Below are 21,005 nucleotides of genomic sequence, written 5' to 3'. Positions count from 1 at the left end.
TGAGGACCTGGATTGTGGGGGAAGAGGCTGGTTCTGTTAAAAAGTGCTACTGGTAACATGTCGTAAGCCGCCCTGTGTCTAAGGAGAAGGACAGCATAAAAATTGAATGAATGAATGAATGAATGAATGAGCAAGCCAAACCGAGGATGGTCTCCATCAGCCTGCATCCTCCTGCGGGTACCCAGGAAACACATTTCCCCACACACAAAAATTTCAAACCCAGCTATCCCATTCTGAGAAACTAGCCGACTCAGGAACTCTGTCGGGAAAGAGAGCTCTGACCTGCGCCTGTCTACAATTCCCAAGGGGGCAGGGGCAGAATCCCTGGCTGAGCCTTAGCCCCCGGCTGCTCTCCTCCTCCTCACCTGGATTTTGCATTCGGCCTCCACCAATTGCAACTTGGTCTGGGCCAGTTCCAGCTCCATTTCTCGTAACTGGTTCTTCAGCCCCTCCTTCTCCTCGTCGGTGTCTTCGTCGGAACCCTCTCTGGCCACGCTGGCGACTTTCAACCGCCCTTCTTTGTTGAAGAACTGCCGGCAGTGTTCACAGTCGTCGACTTTTTGCTACGGCCAAGAATGGTATATAGTGAGATGGGGGCGGGGGTGTCTTCTCCTCCTCCTCCTCTCGGATGGACAGGTGGGCTGGTTTTGGATCCAACCCGGGCGGCTGGCAACAGATGACAAGGCCTCAAACTTGCTTGCCAACCCCCCCCCCCCCCAGCAATCTCTTTTCTCCCTCCTCTCTTCTCTCTTTCTTTGTCTTCCATCTCTTTTCTCTCCTCTCTTCTCTTTTTCTCTTTCATCTCTCTCTCTCTCTCTCTCTCCTTTTTCCTTTTATTTTGTCTCTCATTTATATTCTATTTCCTCTTCTCTCTCCTCAATCTCTCCTCTCTTCTTTCGCTCCTCTTCTCTTTCTCTTTTTCTCTTCTCTTTCTCTCCTCTCTTCTTTCTCTCATCTGTTCTCACTCCTTTCCTCTCCTCTCCCCTTTCTCTCTCTCCTCTTTTTCCTTTTATTTTGTCTCTCATTTATATTCTCTTTCCTCTTCTCTCTCTTCTCAATCTCTCCTCTCTCTTCTTTCACTCCTCTTCTCTTTCTCTTTTTCTCTTCTCTCTCTTCTTTCTCTTCTCTCTCATGTCTTCTCACTCGTTTCCTCTCCTCTCCCCTTTCTCTCTCTTCTCTTTCTCTCTCCTCTCTCTCTCCTTTTTCCTTTTATTTTCGCTTTCTTTCATCTCTTCTCTCTTCTCAATCTCGTATATCTTCTCTCTTTTTTCTTTTTCTGTCTCCTCTTTTCTCTCTTCTTTCTCTCCTCTCTTCTCTCTCTTCTCACTCTCATCTCTTCTCCCTCCTTTCCTCTCTCCTTTCGTCTCTTCCCCTTTTCTCTTTTTCTTTGTCTCTCCTCTCTCCTTTTTTTTTCTTTTGTCTCTCATCTTTCTCCCCTTCTCTCTCACCCATCTCTTCTCTCTCCTCGCTTTTTCTCTCATTTCTCTTCTCTCTCTCATTTCTCTCTTCTCACTCTCATCTCTTCTCTCTCTTTCTTCTCTCTCATTTCCCTCTTTTCACTCTCTCCTCTCTAATCTCTTCTCTCTCTCTCTCTTTGTGCAATCTGAATTCTTCCACCTTCCATTAGCCAAACAGGGACCAGGGTGGGTCTTCCACACAAACATGAGGTTGGAAAGAGTTGAGATGTCCTGGAATCTATCCCCAAGTCGGTGAATCGGAAAAGTTGCCCACCAGGTGATGCTAAGATCAGCCCCTTCCTTCCCACCCCGTTCTTCTGTGCCTCTACTTACCTGGATTTTCTCAATTTCAGCTTTGTTGGCTATCTGCTGCTTCTCCAGCCTGTCACTCAGTTGGGAACAGATCTGCAAGGCAAACCGGAGCAGTCAGCACAGGGCCAGATAGAGGCTCTCATCCCTCGCCCAGATTCCCATGTTGGCCACGTTTCCTTGCCACCAAATCTTCTCTTTTTGAGATGTTGGTTTTGTGTAAAAAAGAAGGCAAGGTGGTGAAGTTTTTCCCGGCCCAAGAGAGGCCTGATGCCAGGGTTGCTTCGGAGCAGCCCCGTCCTGCGTACCTGCTTGTAGTCCCCAATGATGGAGCTGTTCTTCTTAATCTCCGACTCGGCCTTGTCCAGTTCCCTCCGGCACATCTCCTTCAGCTAGAAGAGAAAAAGGCCAGTCGTTCATCTATCTCTCCCTCCGCCAGAGCCCCCTTTTCTCTCGCTAACCCACCAAAAGCCCTCTGGGGGGGGGGGAGAAGACACAAGTCACAAGGAAGCAGAGAGACCAGTCCTGTCGACCTGAGCAACTTGGGGCAAGAAGATACCATTTTGGGACACGGCTGCTCTCTTTCTAACAGGGACCGCCTTCTGCCGCATGAATCCCAGTGACCGGTAAGGTCCCACAGAGTTGGCCTTCTCCGGGTCCCGTCGACGAAACAATGTCGTCTGGAGGGACCCAGGGGAAGAGCCTTCTCTGTGGTGGCCCCGGCCCTTTAGAACCAACTCCCTCCAGAGATTCACACTCTCCCCCCCCAAGAGTCTAAAGACCCATCTTTGCCGATAGGCTTGGGGCCACTAAAACCAACATCTAGCCCCGGCCGACCAATGGATTCATGTTTGACTGCCTGACTATGAGTGACTGGTTTTTGGGGTTTTAGTATGTTTTTAAATTTTAGATTTCTACATGTTATGTGTTCTTTTGTTGTGAGCCACCCTGCGTCCGAGGAATTGGGTGGCATAGAAATCTAATCAATCAATCAATCAATCAATCAGAAGCTTCTTGGATGAAGAGCAAAACATCTTCAAAAAGAAAAAAATACAAGAATGTCCAGTTGCCTCCTGAGAGGGGGAGAAAAAACCACCTTGGGGACGACCACGATCTGGATGACTGAGAATCTCCATAGACATTTAAGGAGAGCTGAAGAAGCTTCTTGGATACGAAGCGAAAAAGGGAAAAAGAAAGAAAAAGCCCAGTGGCCTGGATGACCCAGGACCTCCATAGAAACATAGAAGTCTGACGGCAGAAAAAGACCTCATGGTCCATCTAGTCTGCCCTTATACTATTTTCTGTATTTTATCTTAGGATGGATCTATGTTTATCCCAGGCATGTTTAAATTCAGTTCCTGTGGATTTATCTACCACATCTGCTGGAAGTTTGTTCCAAGCATCTACTACTCTTTCAGTAAAATAATATTTTCTCATGTTGCTTTTGATCTTTCCCCCAACTAACTTCAGATTGCGTCCCCTTGTTCTTGTGTTCACTTTCCTATTAGAAACACTTCCCTCCTGGACCTTATTTAACCCTTTAATATATTTAAATGTTTCGATCATGTCCCCCCTTTTCCTTCTGTCCTCCAGACTATACAGATTGAGTTCATGGTCTTTCCACATGCTCAACTGCAGGAAGGATGGCCTTACAACTCCAGAACTGACTGTAGTCCCTTCCACCTCCTGCCTGCCCAACTTCCCTCCGGCCCCATCCTGTCCTGACCTGAGCCGATTCCTCCTCCAGCCTCCTCTTCTCATCCTCCGCGTCTATCAGCTTCTGCTTGGTCATCAGGAGCTCCTTGTTCAACGCATCGGCTTTCTCTTCCGCCTGGAAAGGGAAACAACGGTGGTCAAAGGACCAGAACGAGAGTTTACGGTTTGAAGAGAAGAGAATTCTGAATAGAATAGAATAGGATTCTGAATAGAATAGAATTAATAGAAGAGAATTCTGAATAGAATAGAACTGAATAGAATAAAATTAATAGAATAATATAGAATTCTGAATAGAATAGAATTCTTAAAAGAATAGAATAGGATTCTTAATAGAATAGAATAGGATTCTTAATAGAATAGAATTAATAGAATAGAATAGAATTCTTAAAAGAATAGAATAGAATTCTGAATAGAATAGAATTCTTAAAAGAATAGAATAGAATTCTGAATAGAATAGAATTCTAAATAGAATAGAATTCTGAATAGAATAAAATTAATGGAATATAGAATTCTGAATAGAATAGAATAGAATTCTTAAAAGAATAGAATAGGATTCTTAATAGAATAGAATTAATAGAATAGAATAGAATTCTTAAAAGAATAGAATATAATTCTTAATAGAATAAAATAGAATTCTGAATAGAATAGAATTCTAAATAGGATAGAATTCTGAATAGAATAGAATTAATAGAATAATATAGAATTCTGAATAGAATAACATTCTTAATAGAATAGAATAGAATTCTTGATAGAATAGAATTCGGAATAGAATAGAATAAAATAGAATACTTTATTGGCCAAGTGTGATGGGATACATCTGCTCTCAGTGTACATAAAAGAAAAGATACATTCGTCAAGAAGCATGAGGTATGACACTTAATGATTGTCATGGGGTCAAATAAGCAATCAGGAAACAATTGATATATATAAGGATACAAGCAACAAGTGACAGTTATGCAGCCCTAGGTTTGCCATCATGGGGATTATGAGGTCATTAAACGACAAAGGAGAGAGTGGCGATAGCAGCAGAGTCCATCCTTGGGAGAAGAAAGAAGACACCCCCAGGAAACAAGCGACAACCATGTCACAATGACCCGAAATCTGTGAATGCTCCAGTTGGTTCTGTGGGCGTTATGAGGATGACAAGACACCAAGCTTAAATCTTGCCCAAGATTAATCCTTGTCAGAATTGCAAAGCATGAGGGTTTATTTATTTTGTAGACCTCACCTACAAAAAGATATGGATCAAATTGAAGGGGTCCACAGACGGGCTACAAAAATGGTGGAAGGTCTTAAGCACATCAGGAAAGACTTAATGAACTCCATCTGTATAGTCTGGAGGACAGAAGGGAAAGGGGGGACATTTAAATACTTGAAAGGGTTAAATAAGGTTCAGGAGGGAAGTGTTTTTAATAGGAAAGTGAACCCAAGAACAAGGGGCCACAATCTGAGGTTAGATGGGGGAAAGGTCAGAAGCAACATGAGAAAATATTATTTTACTGAAAGAGTAGTAGATCCTTGGAACAAACTTCCAGCAGACGTGGTTGGTAAATCCACAGTCACTGAATTTAAATATGCCTGGGATAAACATAGATCCATCCTAAGATAAAATACAGGAAATGGTATAAGGGCAGACTAGATGGACCATGAGGTCTTTTTCTGCCGTCGATAAAGTACCTGAGAGTAAAACAAGAAGCTATGGGTGGAAACTAAGCAAGGAGCGAAGTAACTTAGAACTAATGAGAAATTTCCTGACAGTTAGAACAATTCATCAGGGGAACAGCTTGCCTCCAGAAGCTGTGAATGCTCCAACACTAGAAGTTTTTAAGAAGATGTTGGATAACCACCTGTCTGAAGCAGTATAGAGGGTCCTGCCTAAGTAGGGGGTTGGACCAGAAGACCTCCAAGGTCCCTTCCAACTCTGTTGTTGTTGTTATTGTTATTATTATTAAGTCATACACATAATAAGTCAGAATAACAATCCAAATATTACCAAGTACATACTTTTTTTAACTAGTTGTCTTTGTCATAATCATTAAACAACAATATCAAGACCTCCAACATTTCCAAGAGCAGTGGGGGGTTGGACTAGATGACCTCCAAGGTCCCTTTCAACTCTAGTAATCTAAATCTATTTTTTTCTAAATCTAAGGAGAAGGAAGAAGAAGAGGACGGGGAGAAGTTGGAGAATGGAACATGGAGATGTTGATAAGTGCATAGAACAGTGTTTCCCAACCTTGGCAACTTGAAGATATCTGGACTTGAAGTCCAGATATTTTCAAGTTACCAAAGTTGGGAAACACTGAGCTAGAAGATGCCCAGGAAAATTTCACTTCTCTAACAAGCAGTCAAGTTATACTAAGAATGTTGACCATGCAGAGGAGGGAAGGGGAGAGAGAGAGAGAGACAGGCTTACGTTGTCCAAGTCCTTTCGCAGGGCGATCTTGCTAGTCACCAGCTCGTGGGCCAGGTCGTCGTTCTCCTGCTCCAATCGCATGTTCGCTTCCTGCAAGCGTCGGTTTTCTCTCTGCAAGGATGCCAAAAAGGGGCAGGCGTGAACCCTGTTAGTACATGGTACTCGCCTGTACTTGGGGTTGCCATGTATTAAACTACCATTAGTAGTTTGTAGCTCTAAATGGGGTAATATGTCTTTAAGAGCTATGGCTGGTTTGGCCATAAGAGGGCGCCAGCACTCTCTCCCTTGGCCAGCACTCATTCTTTGCCTTTTACCTTTTGGGGGGGAGTGTACTTTGCTTCCTGCTGCTATATTATCTATTTCTGCTTTGTGCTTGTATATATGTAAATAATACTTGTTAGCATACTAAGTCTGTGTCTTTTACTGGCTGGATCTACACCCTTGCCTTTAACTCTGCTCTGCGTATGTCGAAGGTCTCGTAGCAAGCTGCACAGAGACATGCTAACAAACCCCAAACCCAAGAGAGAGAGAGAGAAAGACAGAGAGATAGAGAGAGAGATAGAGAGAGTTAGAGATAGAGAGAGACAGAGAGAGAGAGAGAGACAGAGAGAGATAGAGAGAGAGATATAGAGAGTTAGAGATAGAGAGAGACAGAGAGAGAGAGAGAGAGAGACAGAGAGATAGATAGATAGAGAGAGAGAGAGACAGAGAGAGATAGAGAGAGACAGAGAGTTAGAGATAGAGAGAGACAGAGAGAGAGAGAGAGATAGAGAGACAGAGAGATAGATAGATAGAGAGAGAGACAGACAGACAGACAGAGAGAGACAGAGACAGATAGAGAGAGACAGAGACAGAGAGAGAGAGATAGAGAGACAGAGAGATAGATAGATAGATAGAGAGAGAGAGAGACAGAGAGAGAGAGAGACAGAGAGAGAGAGAGACAGAGAGAGAGAGATAGAGAGAGAGAGAGAGACAGATAGAGAGAGAGAGAGACAGAGAGAGATAGAGACAGAGAGAGACAGAGACACAGAGAGAGAGAGACAGAGAGAGACAGAGACACAGAGAGAGACAGACAGAGACAAGGTGAGAGAGAGAGACAGAGGGAGAGACAGAGGGAGAGAGAGAGAAAAGCAAGGTCAGAAAGAGAAGATGAGAAGAGACTAGCAGGGAACTAAAGAATGATTCAAGGTCAGACTCTTGATTCTTTTTTTGTGGGTAAGAAATTGGTTTATTTTGTGTGTGGGGGCGCTAGTGAGACAGTCTGCATCCGGGTTTCTCTCTTTGTGCTACACCTTGTTTAGTCTATGCACAAGGGGGGGGAGAGCCTCACCTCGAACCTTTCGATGGGATCTTCCTGCTGAGCCTGCTGCTCCCGCATCGTATGATATTCTCGCTCGTATTTCTTCAACTTCTTTTGGCTAATCTTAAAAAAAAAAAACATATTAGAGCTCCATCAACAGAAGAATAGAATAGAACAGAAAATAGAATATAGAATAGAAAACAGAATAGAATAGAATAGACTAGAATAAAGAAGAGAAGAGCAGAGAATATAGCACAGAAAATAGGCTAGAATAGAAAATACTAGTATACAGTATAGTAGAATAGAATATAGAATAAAAACAGAATAGAATAGAAAATAGAATAGACTAGAATAGAAAATAGAATAGAATAGAAAATAGACTAGTATAGAAAATAGACTAGAATAGAAAATAGACTAGAATAGAAAATAGATTAGAATAGAAAATAGACTAGACTAGAATAAAGAAGAAAAGAGAATAGCAGATAACATAGAATAGAAAATAGACTAGAATAGAAAATAGATTAGAATAGAAAATAGACTAGACTAGAATAAAGAAGAAAAGAGAATAACAGATAATATAGAATCGAAAATAGACTAGAATCGAAAATAGACTAGAATAGAAAATAGATTAGAATCGAAAATAGACTAGAATAGAAAATAGATTAGAATAGAAAATAGACTAGACTAGAATAAAGAAGAAAAGAGAATAGCAGATAATATAGAATAGAAAATAGATTAGAATAGAAAATAGACTAGAATAGAAAATAGACTAGACTTGAATAAAGAAGAAAAGAGAATAGCAGATAACATAGAATAGAAAATAGACTAGAATAGAAAATAGATTAGACTAGAATAAAGAAGAAAAGAGAATAACAGATAATATAGAATCGAAAATAGACTAGAATAGAAAATAGACTAGAATAGAAAATAGACTAGAATAGAAAATAGATTAGAATAGAAAATAGACTAGACTAGAATAAAGAAGAGAACAGAATAGCAGATAATATAGAATAGAAAATAGAATAGAATAGAATATAGAATAGAATATAGTAGAATAGAATATAGGTTAGAAAATAGACTAGAATAGAACATATTAGAATAGAATAGAAAATAGAATAGAGAAGAGAAGAGAAATCAGAATAGAATAGAAAATAGAATATAATATAGAAGAGAAGAGAATTCGGAATAGGACGGAATGGAATGGAATAGAATTCTTCATTGGCCAAGCATCATCGGACACACAAGGAATTTGTCTCCAGCGTAGAAGCTCTCACTGTACAAGCAGCGTTTTTAAATCATGATCAGAATCCCAAAATACAATCATCATAAATCACAAGAGACAACACTCAAGTCATAGTCATCCGACATACCAAATGAGCAATCAACTAAAATCATGAGATACAAACCATAAAGTTACAGTCATAAGAAGCTCTTGAAGCAGATAATAGGAAAGGCGAAACGGATACTACTAACACAGCCATACTACATGGCTTAACATCACAGGGCACAAGACAGTGTTGTGCCTATTAGCTGTTTAGCAGGGTGGTTTTTTGCGTGCTTTTGAACTGTAGGTTGGCCAAAGCTGGGACAAGTAACGGCAGGGCTAGGGATTCGAACCACCGAACTTCTCTACTGTTGACAGGGTGGTTGTCTAGTATTGTGTAAGAGGTGATAGAATAGGAGGGCTTCTCTTAAAATCTTTTTGCTGTTGAAGATTTGAAAGTAAAGAACAGAACTGCTGGATTGGGCCCCTCTGTTGTGATTCCGTCTGAGGCCCCTCAGGGAACGGCTGACCCTCTGCCGGCTCTCTGCTCAGAGGGGGAGGATGAGGAACAGGAGGGAGAGGAGGAGGAGGTTCAGGCAGACGAGGAGGAGGAATCTCAGCCCGAGGGGGAGCTCTCCCCAGCAAGCAGCCTGGATTCTTTAGATGACCAGGCACAAGGAATAATAGATTTCCGGCAGAGAAGGGCAACCCAACGAAGGGGACAATTAGCCAGGTACTTCAAGCACTGAATGGGCAACAGCTGGGTTTGGGTGTGGTGCTCTCCGGAAAGGCTAAAAAGGCAGACCCACCCTTCCTGGTTTGTGGAGAATTATCTTTGGGAGTCGTGAGACCTGGCTGTGATCTTTGGCGTCGTGGAATTCTGGCTTGTGACTTTGAATACTGAAACCTTGAGGGGAAAAGGTGGGTGTGCCAGCAAGAGGTCTGCTGTGAAGGCTCATAGCCTGCCTGTGGGGAAGAACAGGTTTTCCTCTGTGTTTATTTTCAAATTATAAAGTGCTTTTGTTTCTACCAGCGTGTCTGGCTGCTTTTTCCAGTTGGTGCTGAAGTCTGGGGGCACCCAGACAGAACACCCTCTTGGCTGTAGAGATGTCAAAATTGGGTCAGAAAAAAAAGGTTGTGTGCATTTTGCTAAGCTTGTCTTGGTGCTCCCTCTAGTGACCCTGAGGTAGAAGAGCTACTCGGGAGTGTGTGTGTGTGTGTGTGTGTGTGTGTGTGTGTGTGTGAATTCCTCATTTTGGTCTTCCAGTGTAAGGCAGCCCGAAAGGACCGATCAGATAGACAGACCAGCGTTTTTAAACCGTGGGAACTTTAAATCCTGGTGGACGTCAGCTCCCAGAATTCCCCAGTTAAAGTTAAAGTTAACAAGGTTGACAAACACCAAGAGACAGTCTCCAAGGGAAGGCAAGCAGCTCCCCAGGAGGGAAATTAAGATCTCATTAGGGGCTTTAAAAAACAACAACAGTCATCCCAAAAGCACACTACATCAGAGTGAAACAGAAGGTATGAGGGAGCGAGGAAGGTAGGTAGCTAGGTAGGTACGTAGGAAGGAAGGAAGGTAAATAAGTAGGAAGCAAGAAAAGGAGAAGCAGGGAGGAAGGAGGAAGAGAGGGAGGGAGGGAAGGAAGGAAGGAAAGAAAGACAGGAAGGAAGAAATAGGAAGAAGGAAGGAAAGGAAGGAAGGATGGAGGAGGGAAGGAAGGAAGGAAAGAAAGAAATAGGAAGAAGGAAGGAAGAAATAGGAAGAAGGAAGGAAGAAATAGGAAGAAGGAAGGAAAAGAAGGATGGATGGATGGATGGAAAGAAAAAAGAAAGAGAAAGATGGAGGGAAGGAGGGAAGGAAGGAAATAAAGAAGGAAAGAAAGAAAGAAAGAAAGAGGAAAGAAGAAGGGCTGGTGAAACAGACCTCCTTGAGAGACTCAGGTATCCCCAGATGCCCTCGGCCCTCCTTTCCTAGTTTCGCATTCACATTCACATGGCGTTTTTTTGCCAAGCGGGGCCATGCCTGCCTTTGCCTTGCCCATCTTGGTTTTCTTTTCAGACGTGACCCAAGGCAGGTGGCTCGGTCCCCCCAACACCCATCTCTCAAGAAAGCCTTCCAAGACAAGAGAGAGGCGGTGTGTGTGTGTGTGAAGAATCCCGAGATGCCGGGGAATCCAAACTGCAGCCCCCTCCTCGGAAGTGATGGACATCGCCCGCCTCTCCCTCCGCTTGGTTCTCCCCCCCCCCCAAGTTACCTTCATACTACATGCCAGCTCCATCAGTTTCTTGGCGTTCTCCTCCGAGCGGTACCTCTTGGGGAGCTGCACTCGGAAGAATTTTAAAGCCCCCTCAAAGTCTGTCAGCAGCAAGTCATCCCTGTTGGTCTAGGAACATGCCGGGAGGGGGGGGGGCAGGAGAGAGAGAGAGGAGAAATTACTGGTTGGCAAATCTTTCGGCTCCCCCACCTCAAACCCCCAAACTAGGCAATGTGTGTCACTTCACAGATTAACAAATTAACAGAGTTTAGTCCAAACCGCCACCCTGAGTCTACGGAGAGGGGGCGGCATACAAATCTAATAGATAGATAGATAGATAGATAGATAGGTAGGTAGGTAGGTAGGTAGGTAGGTAGATACGTAGATAGATAGGTAAATAGATAGGTAGATAGATAGATAGGTAGGTAGATAGGTAGGTAGATAGGTAGGTAGATAGATAGGTAGGTAGGTAGATAGGTAGATAGGTAGGTAGGTAGATATAGATAGATAGGTAGGTAGGTAGATAGATAGATAGGTAGATAGATATGTAGGTAGGTAGATAGATAGATAGGTAGGTAGGTAGGTAGGTAGGTAGATAGGTAGATAGATAGATAGGTAGGTAGGTAGGTAGGTAGGTAGAGAGGTAGATAGATAGATAGATAGATAGATAGATAGATAGATAGATAGATAGATAGATTAGAGAGGTAGAGAGATAGAGAGAGATATTATATAGAGAGAGATAGAGAGATAGATAGAGAGATAGAGAGAGATAGAGAGAGAGAGAGAGATACATGCATACATACATACATGAATACATAAATAAACCAACCCACCAACCAACCAACTCCCACTCTACACCATTTCTGACAGATGGCAGTTCCAATCTCTTCTCAGAAACCTCCAGTGAGGAAGCTCCCACAACTTCCAAAGGCAACTTCCGTTCCATTGGTTGTTGTCACTATCAGAAAATTCCTCCTTATTTCCAGGTTAAATCTCTCCTTCATCAGTTTCCATCCATTATTCCTTGTCTGGCCTTCGGCTGCACTAAAGAAATAGCTTGAGCCCCGCTCCTTTCTTTGGCAACCCCCCCAAATATTGGAACACTTCTATCCTGTCTCCCCTGGTCCTTCTCCTCACTAGACAAGCCATGCCCAGTTCCTGCAACCGTTCATCGTATGTTTTAGCCTCCAGTCCTTTAAACATCTTGGTTGCTCTTCTCTGCACTCTTTCTAGAGTTCTCAACATCCTTTTTTATAACGTGGTGACCAAAACCTGGATGCATTATTTGACATCCCTCCTCAAGGTGGACAATCACTGGCCCTTTTTCAGGTAGTCAGAATAACAGACCAGAGTAACAGAGTTGGAAGGGACCTTGGAGGTCTTCTAGTCTAACCCCCTGCTTAGGTAGGAAACCCTACAACACTTCAGACAAAGGGTTATGCAACATCTTCTTATAAACTTCCAGTGTTGGAGCATTCACAACTTCTGGAGGGAACTGGTTAATTGTTCTCATTGTCAGAAAATTTCTCCTTAGTTCTAAGTCGCTTCTCTCCTGGTTTAGTTTCCACCCACTGCTTCTTGTCCTGCCCTCAGGTGCTTTGTAGAATAGGTTGACTCCTTCTTCTTTGTGGCAACCCCTGAGATATTGGAACGTTGCTATCATGTCTCCCTTCTTTACATTAAACTAGCCATGCCCAGTTTCTGCAAGCGTTCTTCATATGTTTTAGCCTCCAATCCCCTAATCATCTTGGTTGCTCTTCCCTGCGTTCTGTCTGTAAGTCCTCAACTTACAAGCACAATTGAGCCCCAACAATTTACGTTGCTAAGCAAGACATTTGTTCAGTGAGTTTTGGATCCCCTTTACGACTTCTCCCACCATGGTTGTTAAACAAATCTAGCTTTCCCCATGGACTTTGCTGGAATATCAGCTACCCATGCTTCCCAAAAAGGATTCCAATCCCCAGGAAATCCGAATCCCAGCCGTCTCCAGCTCTGCCTGCCTTGTGGCTGAAGAGCCCGGCAGGAATGGGGCAGAAATGGCAATGCTCACCTTCAACAATCCAAGGGCGACATTAAAAATAACACTGATACCCTGTAAAAGAAAAGAGAAGATATTTTTTTTAAACACACCCTACATGTCCAAAGGTTTAACAGATTAACTGAGTGGGAAGGGACCTTGGAGGTCCATTATGACGAACCTATGGCTCCTCTGCCACAGGTGGCACGCGGAGCCATATCTGAGGGCAGGTGAGGCTTTGCCCTATATCAGCTCCAGTGAGCAATGGCCATGTGATTTTTGGCATTCAGGAGGGCAGGGGAAGGCCGTGGACACCCTTCCCAGGCTTCAGGAAAGCCTCTGGAGCCTGTAGATGGCAAAGAACAGACCCAACGGGTCTATCGGAAGGAAGGAAGGAAGGAAGGAAGGAAGGAAGGAAGGAAGGAAGGAAGGAAGGAAGGAAGGAAGGAAGGAAGGAAGGAAGGAAGGAAGGAAGGAAGGAAGGAAGGAAGGAAGGAAGAATAGGTGGGTGGATGGGAAGGAAGGGAGGGAGGGAGAAAGATAGGTAGATAGGTTGGTGGGTGGGTGGAAGGAAGGAAGGAACAGAGAAAGAGAGAGAGAGAAGGAAAGAAAGAAAGAAAAGGAGAAATAGCTAAGGAAGGAGAAAGGTAGAGGTAGGAGGGAGGGAGGAAGGAGAAAAAAGAGAAAGAAAGAAAGAAAAAAGAAAGAAAGAAAAACAGCTAAGAAGGAAAGAAATGTAGAGATAGGAAGGAAGGAGGAAGGAACGAAAGATAGGGAGGAAGGAAGGGGAAAGGTAGATAGGTAGGAGGGAGGAATGAAGGAAAGAAGGAGGAATGAATGAATGAATAAACAAAGAAAGAAAAAGGAAAGGAAGACAAATAGAAAGAAAGGAAGGAAGAAAGAAGACATGACGGACAACAGAAGGAAGGAAGGAAGGAAGGAAGGAAGGAAGGAAGGAAGGAAGGAAGGAAGGAAGGAAGGAAGGAAGGAAGGAAGGGCAGGTGAAACAGACAGAGGTCCCCAGATGCCCTCAACCCTCCTTTCCCAATTCCGCTTCTGGTCACAAGCACGAAACTTTTCCCAGGCCGCCGGGTTTTCTGTTTTTTGGGGGAGCTGAGGCCAGCTTCGGACAAGTTTGGGTGGGCGGGCCCACGTACCTCGCACAGCAACAGGTCGATGATGTGGAAGACCATGTAGAGGGGGAATTTCGCAGTAAAAAGGGTGAGGAACCACTGGGAGGCATACATGTGAGCTTCTAAGTTGATGTCAAGGAAGTGGCTGTAGAGATCAGGGATGTACTCCTGAAACAGAAACAGGGAAGACACGGAAAAACCTTCATCCGAATGCTGACGAGATAACGACGTATGGAAAGTCCTCGACTTGCAGCCGCTAACGGAGCCCGCCCCAACCTTTCTGTGGCTAATATTTCGGCGAGTTGTATAAGCAGCATCCTGAATAATGGGAAGTGATCTTCCTATAATCTTCTCCATTGTCCTCGTCACTCTCTGTAGGGACTTTCTATCTGAGGTGCTGCTGCCACTGGCTGGGGAATTCTGGGAGTTGAAGTCCAAATATCTTCAAGTTGCCAAGGTTGGGAAACACTGGCCTAAGGGACACCCTTACCTGCATGAGGCGTTCCAGCTGATAAAATTTGCAGTGCAGATCCTCAAAATTCTGTTTGAAAAGTTCCCTGAGTCCGTAGTCGAACATGATTTTGACCAGAACACTGAAGGCCTGTTCTTCAGGCATCTGTCAAAAGACGGGAGAATCAAACCTGTCAGGCGTTGTGGTTTTTTTAAAACAAACAGATCCTGAATCTAAACATCTGAGGGGGAAAAAAACCACGGCCTAGCTTTGAAACGGGCCAAGCAGATGGACAGCCAGATTTATCGGCAGGAAATCTCTATTTCTCCTCAGCAAGGAGCCCCTTCCTTCTTTTGGGCACCCCAGAAACTAATGTTTTGGCTTTCTTTTCTGAGAAGAACCTGGTCCTATAGGCTGGCAAACAGGCGGAACCCAAACCGGCCATTTTGGTTTTGAAACAGAGGTGAAGGAGCCATTTTGAAATGGATGGGATGCCCAACAACACGAGCCTCTAAAGTATCACGTACGGCCGAAAACCGTCCAACTTTTCCAAAAGGGGAATTTTTTGGGGGGGGATATAAATTGTGTAAACCAGGGGAGAATTTCTTTTCTTTTAGTCTTTCAGTTTTCCCATTAAAAAAAAGGACACCCTATAAAACAAACAAAACAATCTATAAACCTGCCGCACAAATCCCAGCGACCAGTTAGGTACCACAGAGTTGGCCTTCTCCGGGTCCCGTCAACTAAACTAAACAATGTTGTTTGGCGGGACCCAGGGGAAGAGCCTTCTCTGTGGCGGCCCCGACCCTTTGGAACCAACTCCCCCCAGATATCAGAGTTGCCCCCACCCTCCTAGCCTTTCGCAAGCTCCTTAAAACCCACCTCTGTCGTCAGGCATGAGGGAATTGACACTTTCCCTCCCCCTAGGCTTATAAAATTTATGCATGGTATGCTAGTATGTATGATTGGTTTCTAAATTGGGTTTTTTTAATTAACTTAAATATTGGATTTGTTTACATTGTATTATTATTGCTGTGAGCCGCCCCGAGTCTGCGGAGAGGGGCGGCATACAAATCTGATTAATAAAATAAAATTAAAATAAAAGAAATAAAATACAACAAAAGATACACACATCAAAATGAACACGAAGAATGATTACTCACTCTTACAGCTTTCTCAAGAGATTTCTAGATCTAATTTCATATTATAATATTATTTTGGGTTTCTTTTAACCTTCAGCCATATTTATTTAAAACTCATGCTATATTTTCCACAGGGGAGAATTTCATTAACTTTATTTTTTAAACAGTTTTGCTTATTAATTTTTCCAAATTTTTAAAAAACAGCATTGCTATAATTTAATACAGATCTATGCCCGTTTCTTATCTTTGTTACATTTCTTATAATTACCTCTTAATGAAAACATATATTACATTGCGTGTTTATATATTTTTTCGTTTTTTGTACGTCCTTTCACACTTTCTCCCAGTCTTTTGCCTTTATTGCTAATCCAATTACTTTCAATCCTGGGCCTAGAAAGTTTAGAACTAAGACGCCTTAAACAAGATCTAAGTATTGCCCACAAGATCATATGCTGCAACATCCTGCCTGTCGGCGACTACTTCAGCTTCAGCCACAACAACACAAGAGCACACAACAGATTTAAACTTAACATTAACCGCTCCAAACTTGACTGTAAAAAATATGACTTCAGTAACCGAGTTGTCGAAGCGTGGAACTCATTACCGGACTCCATAGTGTCATCCCCAAACCCCAAACACTTTACCCTTAGATTATCTACGGTTGACCTATCCAGATTCCTAAGAGGTCAGTAAGGGGAGAGTACAAGTGCACTAGAGTGCCTTCCGTCCCCTGTCCTGTTACTCTCCTATATCTCCTATACCTTTTTTCTATTCCTATATCTCTTCTTCTATTCTTTCATTGATATGTTCTATTACTTTATCTTCTTTTCTATTATTTCTTAGATATATTTTACTATGAGTATCTCCTCTATAACCTTCATCATGTATTTTACTATGTGTATATAGATATATATCACCACTAAAACCCTCATTGTGTATTGGACAAAATAAATAAATAAATAAATAAATAAATATATATATATATATATATATATATATATATATATATATATATATATATATATATATATATATTCTGAGTCACTAGTTCCCTTAATCTCTATAGTCATCCTATCAATTGCTGCACATCTGTATATTTTGTCTAGGATATTATTCTCTGGCGGGGACTCTTTATTTTTCCAAAATTGTGCGTAGGATATTCTTGCAGCTAAGTGTTAAGTGAATCTGGTTTCCCGCCGTTACCTCTGCTTGTCGGAAGGTCGTAAAAGGGGATTGTGGGCTGCTACAGCCTTCATAAATGTGAGTCAGCCGCCAAGCACCCGAATGTCAATCACGTGATCCATGGGGAATGCTGCAACGGTCGTTGTGTGTGAAACATGGTCGCTTTTTCCTCTGTGCCTGTTGTTAAGTTCAAACGGTCATTAAGTGGACCGTTGTAAGTTGAGAACTGCCTATGTTTTGAGTGATCAAAGGATCCATTTCTATCCCCAACTCAAGGAAGGTACCTGGGCTGGTCTAGAGAAGCCCAATCATGGTCTGGAGACAAACCGGCATTGCAGCGCAACCACCGAGGAGAAGCAGCTTGTGAGAACTGCCTTAAACGTGGTTCTCTCTCACACACACACACAAATCTCTTCTCTGCTTCAAACTGGCTTTGTGAGCCGGTTGGTGCAAAGCCCATCCTGTCCCTTAAATTTTGGATATGTTTGAATAACTTGACATGCAATTTTTGTGTGTGTGTTAGCGGGAGGGGGAGGGGAGAGGAATGCGCTCCTGTCAATCCAGCAGGAAGTCTGGTTTTTCACAGAAGCCTGGGTCTATTTCTGTTTAGCTGTCAAGGACGTATAGCCATTGTTCAAAAGAGATGAAGGGTGAGAGAGAAAGAAAAACAGAAAGAGAGAGAGAGGCAGAGAGAGACAGGAAGGAAGGAAAGAAGGAAAGAAGGAAGGAAGGAAGGAGGGAAGGAGAGAGAAGGAGGGAGGGAGAGAGAAAGAAAGAAAGGCAGAGACAGAAAGAAAAAGAGAGAAAGAAAGAAAAAGAAAGAAAGAGAGAGCTAACAAAAAGGAAAGGAGAGAAAGAAAGAATTAAAAAAGTGAAAGGAGAGAAAGAAAGAATTAAAAAAGTGAAAGGAGAGAAAGAAAAAGGAGAGTGAGAAAGAGAGAGAGAGAGAGAAAGAGGAGTGTGTGTGAGAGAGAAAGAGAGAAAGAAAAAGGACAGAGAGAAAGAAAGAGAAAGAGGAGTGTGTGTGAGAAAGAGAGAAAGAAAAGGAGAGAGAGAAAGAAAGAGAGAGAGAGAGAAAAAGAGGAGTGTGTGTGAGAGAGAGAGAAAGAAAGAAAAAGGATGGAAGGAAGGAAGGAAGGAGGGAGGGAGGGAGAGAGGGAGGGACGAAGGAAGGAAGGAAGGAAGGAAGGAAGGAAGAAAGAAAGAAAGAAAGAAAGAAAGAAAGAAAGAAAGAAAGAAAGAAAGAAAGAAAGAAAGAAAGAAAGAGGCATCCCACTGGGTGAGGAAGGAGCTGGAAGCCCTGGGAAGTCTCACTTGATATCTGACAGCAGAGGCAGGAGGGCGTTCTCGGGTGGGGGGAAAATCCACCCAATTTTGTGAAAGAGTTTAAAAATAACTCGGAAAGGCCGGAAGGGGGAAAAATATTTCAGGAATCCAATGGAAAGACCATGGAAAGTCGGATAGGAAGGGGACCGGACCTCCTTTCCAGCCAAAGAACCTCTCAACCTGGAAGCGCTGGAAGAGAAATTGTGGACTAGCCCCTTGCAAAGGATTCAAAGTCCCGAGGAAACCTGGCTGCTTTGGCCAATGAGACACCCACCACGCACAGCTACAACAGAAGCTGTTGCAAGGACATGCAACCTGTGAGAGGCAGGCGGGAGGGACGCACAGTGGGAAGGGTCTACAGGTTGTTCCAGAGTCAAAACCGTTCGCACTTACAACGGCGACTGAAAAAAACAGCAACTTGTGATCATTTTTCACACTTATGACCGTTTCAGCATCCTTACATTCGGATGTCTTGACACTTGACTCACATTTAAGACAGTCGCAGTGACCTTCTGACCAGACAAGTCAGCAGGCAAGCTAAATTCACTTAACAAACGGGTTATACTCGTTGAACAAAAGCACTGATTTGCTTAACAGCCATGGCAAGAGAAGTCATAAAAATTGCTCAAAACATCCCTTAACCAATGTCAATTTTGGGTTCCACTCTGGTCGTATGTCGAGGACTCTACTGGCCTTTGAGCCAAGCGGGATTGTCTGATTTTTCCTGGATTTGGGGAGCAGGCATGGTTTGATTTTTCTCATCTCTCTCTCTCACCTATCTATCTATCTATCTATCTATCTATCTATCTATCTATCTATCTATCTATCTATCTATCTATCTACCTACCTACCTACCTACCTACCTACCTACCTACCTACCAACCATCAGTCTATCATCTATGTATCTATCCATCCATCATCTCTCTCTCTCTCATCTATCTATCTATCTATCTATCTATCTATCTATCTATCTATCTACCTACCTACCTACCTACCATCACTCTATCATCTATGTATCTATCCATCCATTATCTCTCTCATCTATCTATCTATCTATCTATCTATCTATCTATCTATCTATCTATCTATCTATCATCTACCATCATTTATGCATCTATCCATCATCTCTCTCTCCCACTCTCTAATCCATCCATCCATCCATCCATCCATCCATCCACTGCAGAAAAAGCAATTGCTGCCAACCTGCCTTCCATTGAGGACCTGTATACTGCACGAGTCAAAAAGAGGGTGCGGAAAATATTTACTGACCCCTCACATCCTGGACACAAACTGTTTCAACCCCTACCCTCAAAACGTCGCTACAGAGCACTGCACACCAAGACAACTAGACACAGGAACAGTTTTTTTCCAAATGCCATCACTCTACTAAACAAATAATTCCCTCAACACTGTCAGACTTTCTACTAAATCTGCACTTCTCTTCTACTAGTTTTTCTCATCATTCCTATCACCCATTTCCTCCCATGTTGACTGTATGACTGTAACTTGTTGCTTATATCCTAAGATTTTTATTAATATTGCTTCTTCATTGCTTATTGACCCCTATGATAATCATTAAGTGTCGTACCACATGATTCTTGACAAATGTATATTTTATTTTATGTACGCTGAGAGCATATGCACCAAGACAAAAATTCCTTGTGTGTCCAATCACACTTGGCCAATAAAATTTATTCTATCCATCCATCCATCCATCTCTATCATCTATCATCTATGTATCTATCCATCCATCATCTCTCTTTGTCTCTCATAGCAAGAACTAATTGCATTGCTTTTGAGTTAAGACCGCTTGAACTTACGCCAGCTGCTAATCAAAATTAATTAGCAGCTGACTTTTTTTGCAAGAAAGGATTGCTTTTTGATTTGTGTGTGTATCTCCATTGCTAAGCCACTTATTAGCAGTGGGTCACCGATTAGATTTAGTTCATTCAAATGGTGTTTTGATACCTTGGCAACTGGAGGGGCAGAACAGGCTGCCATTCTGGGCAAACTGACAGAGATGCGGAGATGCTCTTTGCCTGAAGGCTTCCCTGTTTCAGGATTGAAGGTGGCTTTCACCCCAGCATTCCTGGGGTGTCCCTGGAGGGCAAGCCCCCATCCCCCCCACTCCCTTCTTGGAGCGGCCCTTTTAAAAGGGCTCGAGCGAGACTTACATGTAGAAGCAGCACCGCAGCCAGGAAAGACTGCCCTTGGCAGTAGCCGATCTCTTCGTCGTAGACAGAATAAGCCTGGGGAAGAAATGGAGAGAACATAGAAACATAGAAGATGGACGACAGAAAAAGACCTCCTGGTCCATCTAGTCTGCCCTTATACTATTTCCTGTATTTTCTCTTAGGATGGATATATGTTTATCCCAGGCATGTTTAAATTCAGTTACTGTGGATTTATCTACCACGTCTGCTGGAAGTTTGTTCCAAGGATCTACTACTCTTTCAGTAAAATAATATTTTCTCACGTTGCTTTTGATCTTTCCCCCAACTAACTTCAGATTGTGTCCCCTTGTTCTTGTGTTCACTTTCCTATTAAAAACGCTTCCCTCCTGGGCCTTATTTAACCCTTTAACATATTTAAATGTTTCGATCATGTCCCCCCCTTTTCCTTCTGTCCTCCAGACTATACAGATCTGTCAGGCAAAGTTGGGACTGGCCCACCAGTTGTGTCGCCTAGGCTACGCTCTGCAACTGATTATACAGATGAGTTGGAAGGGGCCTTGGTGGTCATCTAGTCCAACCCCCCAATCAATCAGACCCTACAGATGGCAGTCCAGTCTCTTCCTGAAAACCTCCAGGGATGAAGCTCCCACAACTTCTGAAGGCAACTTCTGTTCCATGGCTTGATTGTTCTCACGGTCAGAAAATCCCTCCTTATTTCTAGGTTGAATCTCTCCTTGTTCAGTTTCCATCCATTATTCTTTGTCTGGCCTTCAGGTGCTTTGGGGAAGAGCTCGACCCCCTCCTGTCTGTGACAGCCTTTCAAATATTGGAAGACTGCTATCCCATCTCCCTTGGTCCTTCTC

At 43.0% G+C, this 21,005-nt stretch overlaps 1 protein-coding gene across 1 annotated transcript in view; it reads right to left on the bottom strand.

Annotated features, from left to right (window-relative positions):
• The window catches only part of RABGAP1 (RAB GTPase activating protein 1), a 94,856-nt gene that overhangs the window by 2,565 nt on the left and 71,286 nt on the right, over nt 1-21,005 (bottom strand). The window contains exons 15-25 of the mRNA XM_070758842.1: nt 20,143-20,217; nt 14,358-14,483; nt 13,892-14,035; nt 12,768-12,809; nt 10,718-10,846; nt 7,229-7,321; nt 5,899-6,009; nt 3,493-3,597; nt 2,075-2,158; nt 1,791-1,862; nt 366-563 (exon numbers count right to left, since the gene is read on the bottom strand). Of these exons, the coding sequence (XP_070614943.1) occupies nt 366-563; nt 1,791-1,862; nt 2,075-2,158; nt 3,493-3,597; nt 5,899-6,009; nt 7,229-7,321; nt 10,718-10,846; nt 12,768-12,809; nt 13,892-14,035; nt 14,358-14,483; nt 20,143-20,217 (1,179 nt within the window). The remainder of the gene's footprint in view (nt 1-365; nt 564-1,790; nt 1,863-2,074; nt 2,159-3,492; nt 3,598-5,898; nt 6,010-7,228; nt 7,322-10,717; nt 10,847-12,767; nt 12,810-13,891; nt 14,036-14,357; nt 14,484-20,142; nt 20,218-21,005) is intronic.

Source organism: Erythrolamprus reginae, chromosome 8 (assembly GCF_031021105.1).
Source record: "Erythrolamprus reginae isolate rEryReg1 chromosome 8, rEryReg1.hap1, whole genome shotgun sequence".
NCBI classification, from domain to species: domain Eukaryota; kingdom Metazoa; phylum Chordata; class Lepidosauria; order Squamata; family Dipsadidae; genus Erythrolamprus; species Erythrolamprus reginae.
The sequence above is the reverse complement of the archived record's forward strand: the minus strand, read 5'-3'. Positions and strand labels throughout refer to the sequence as shown.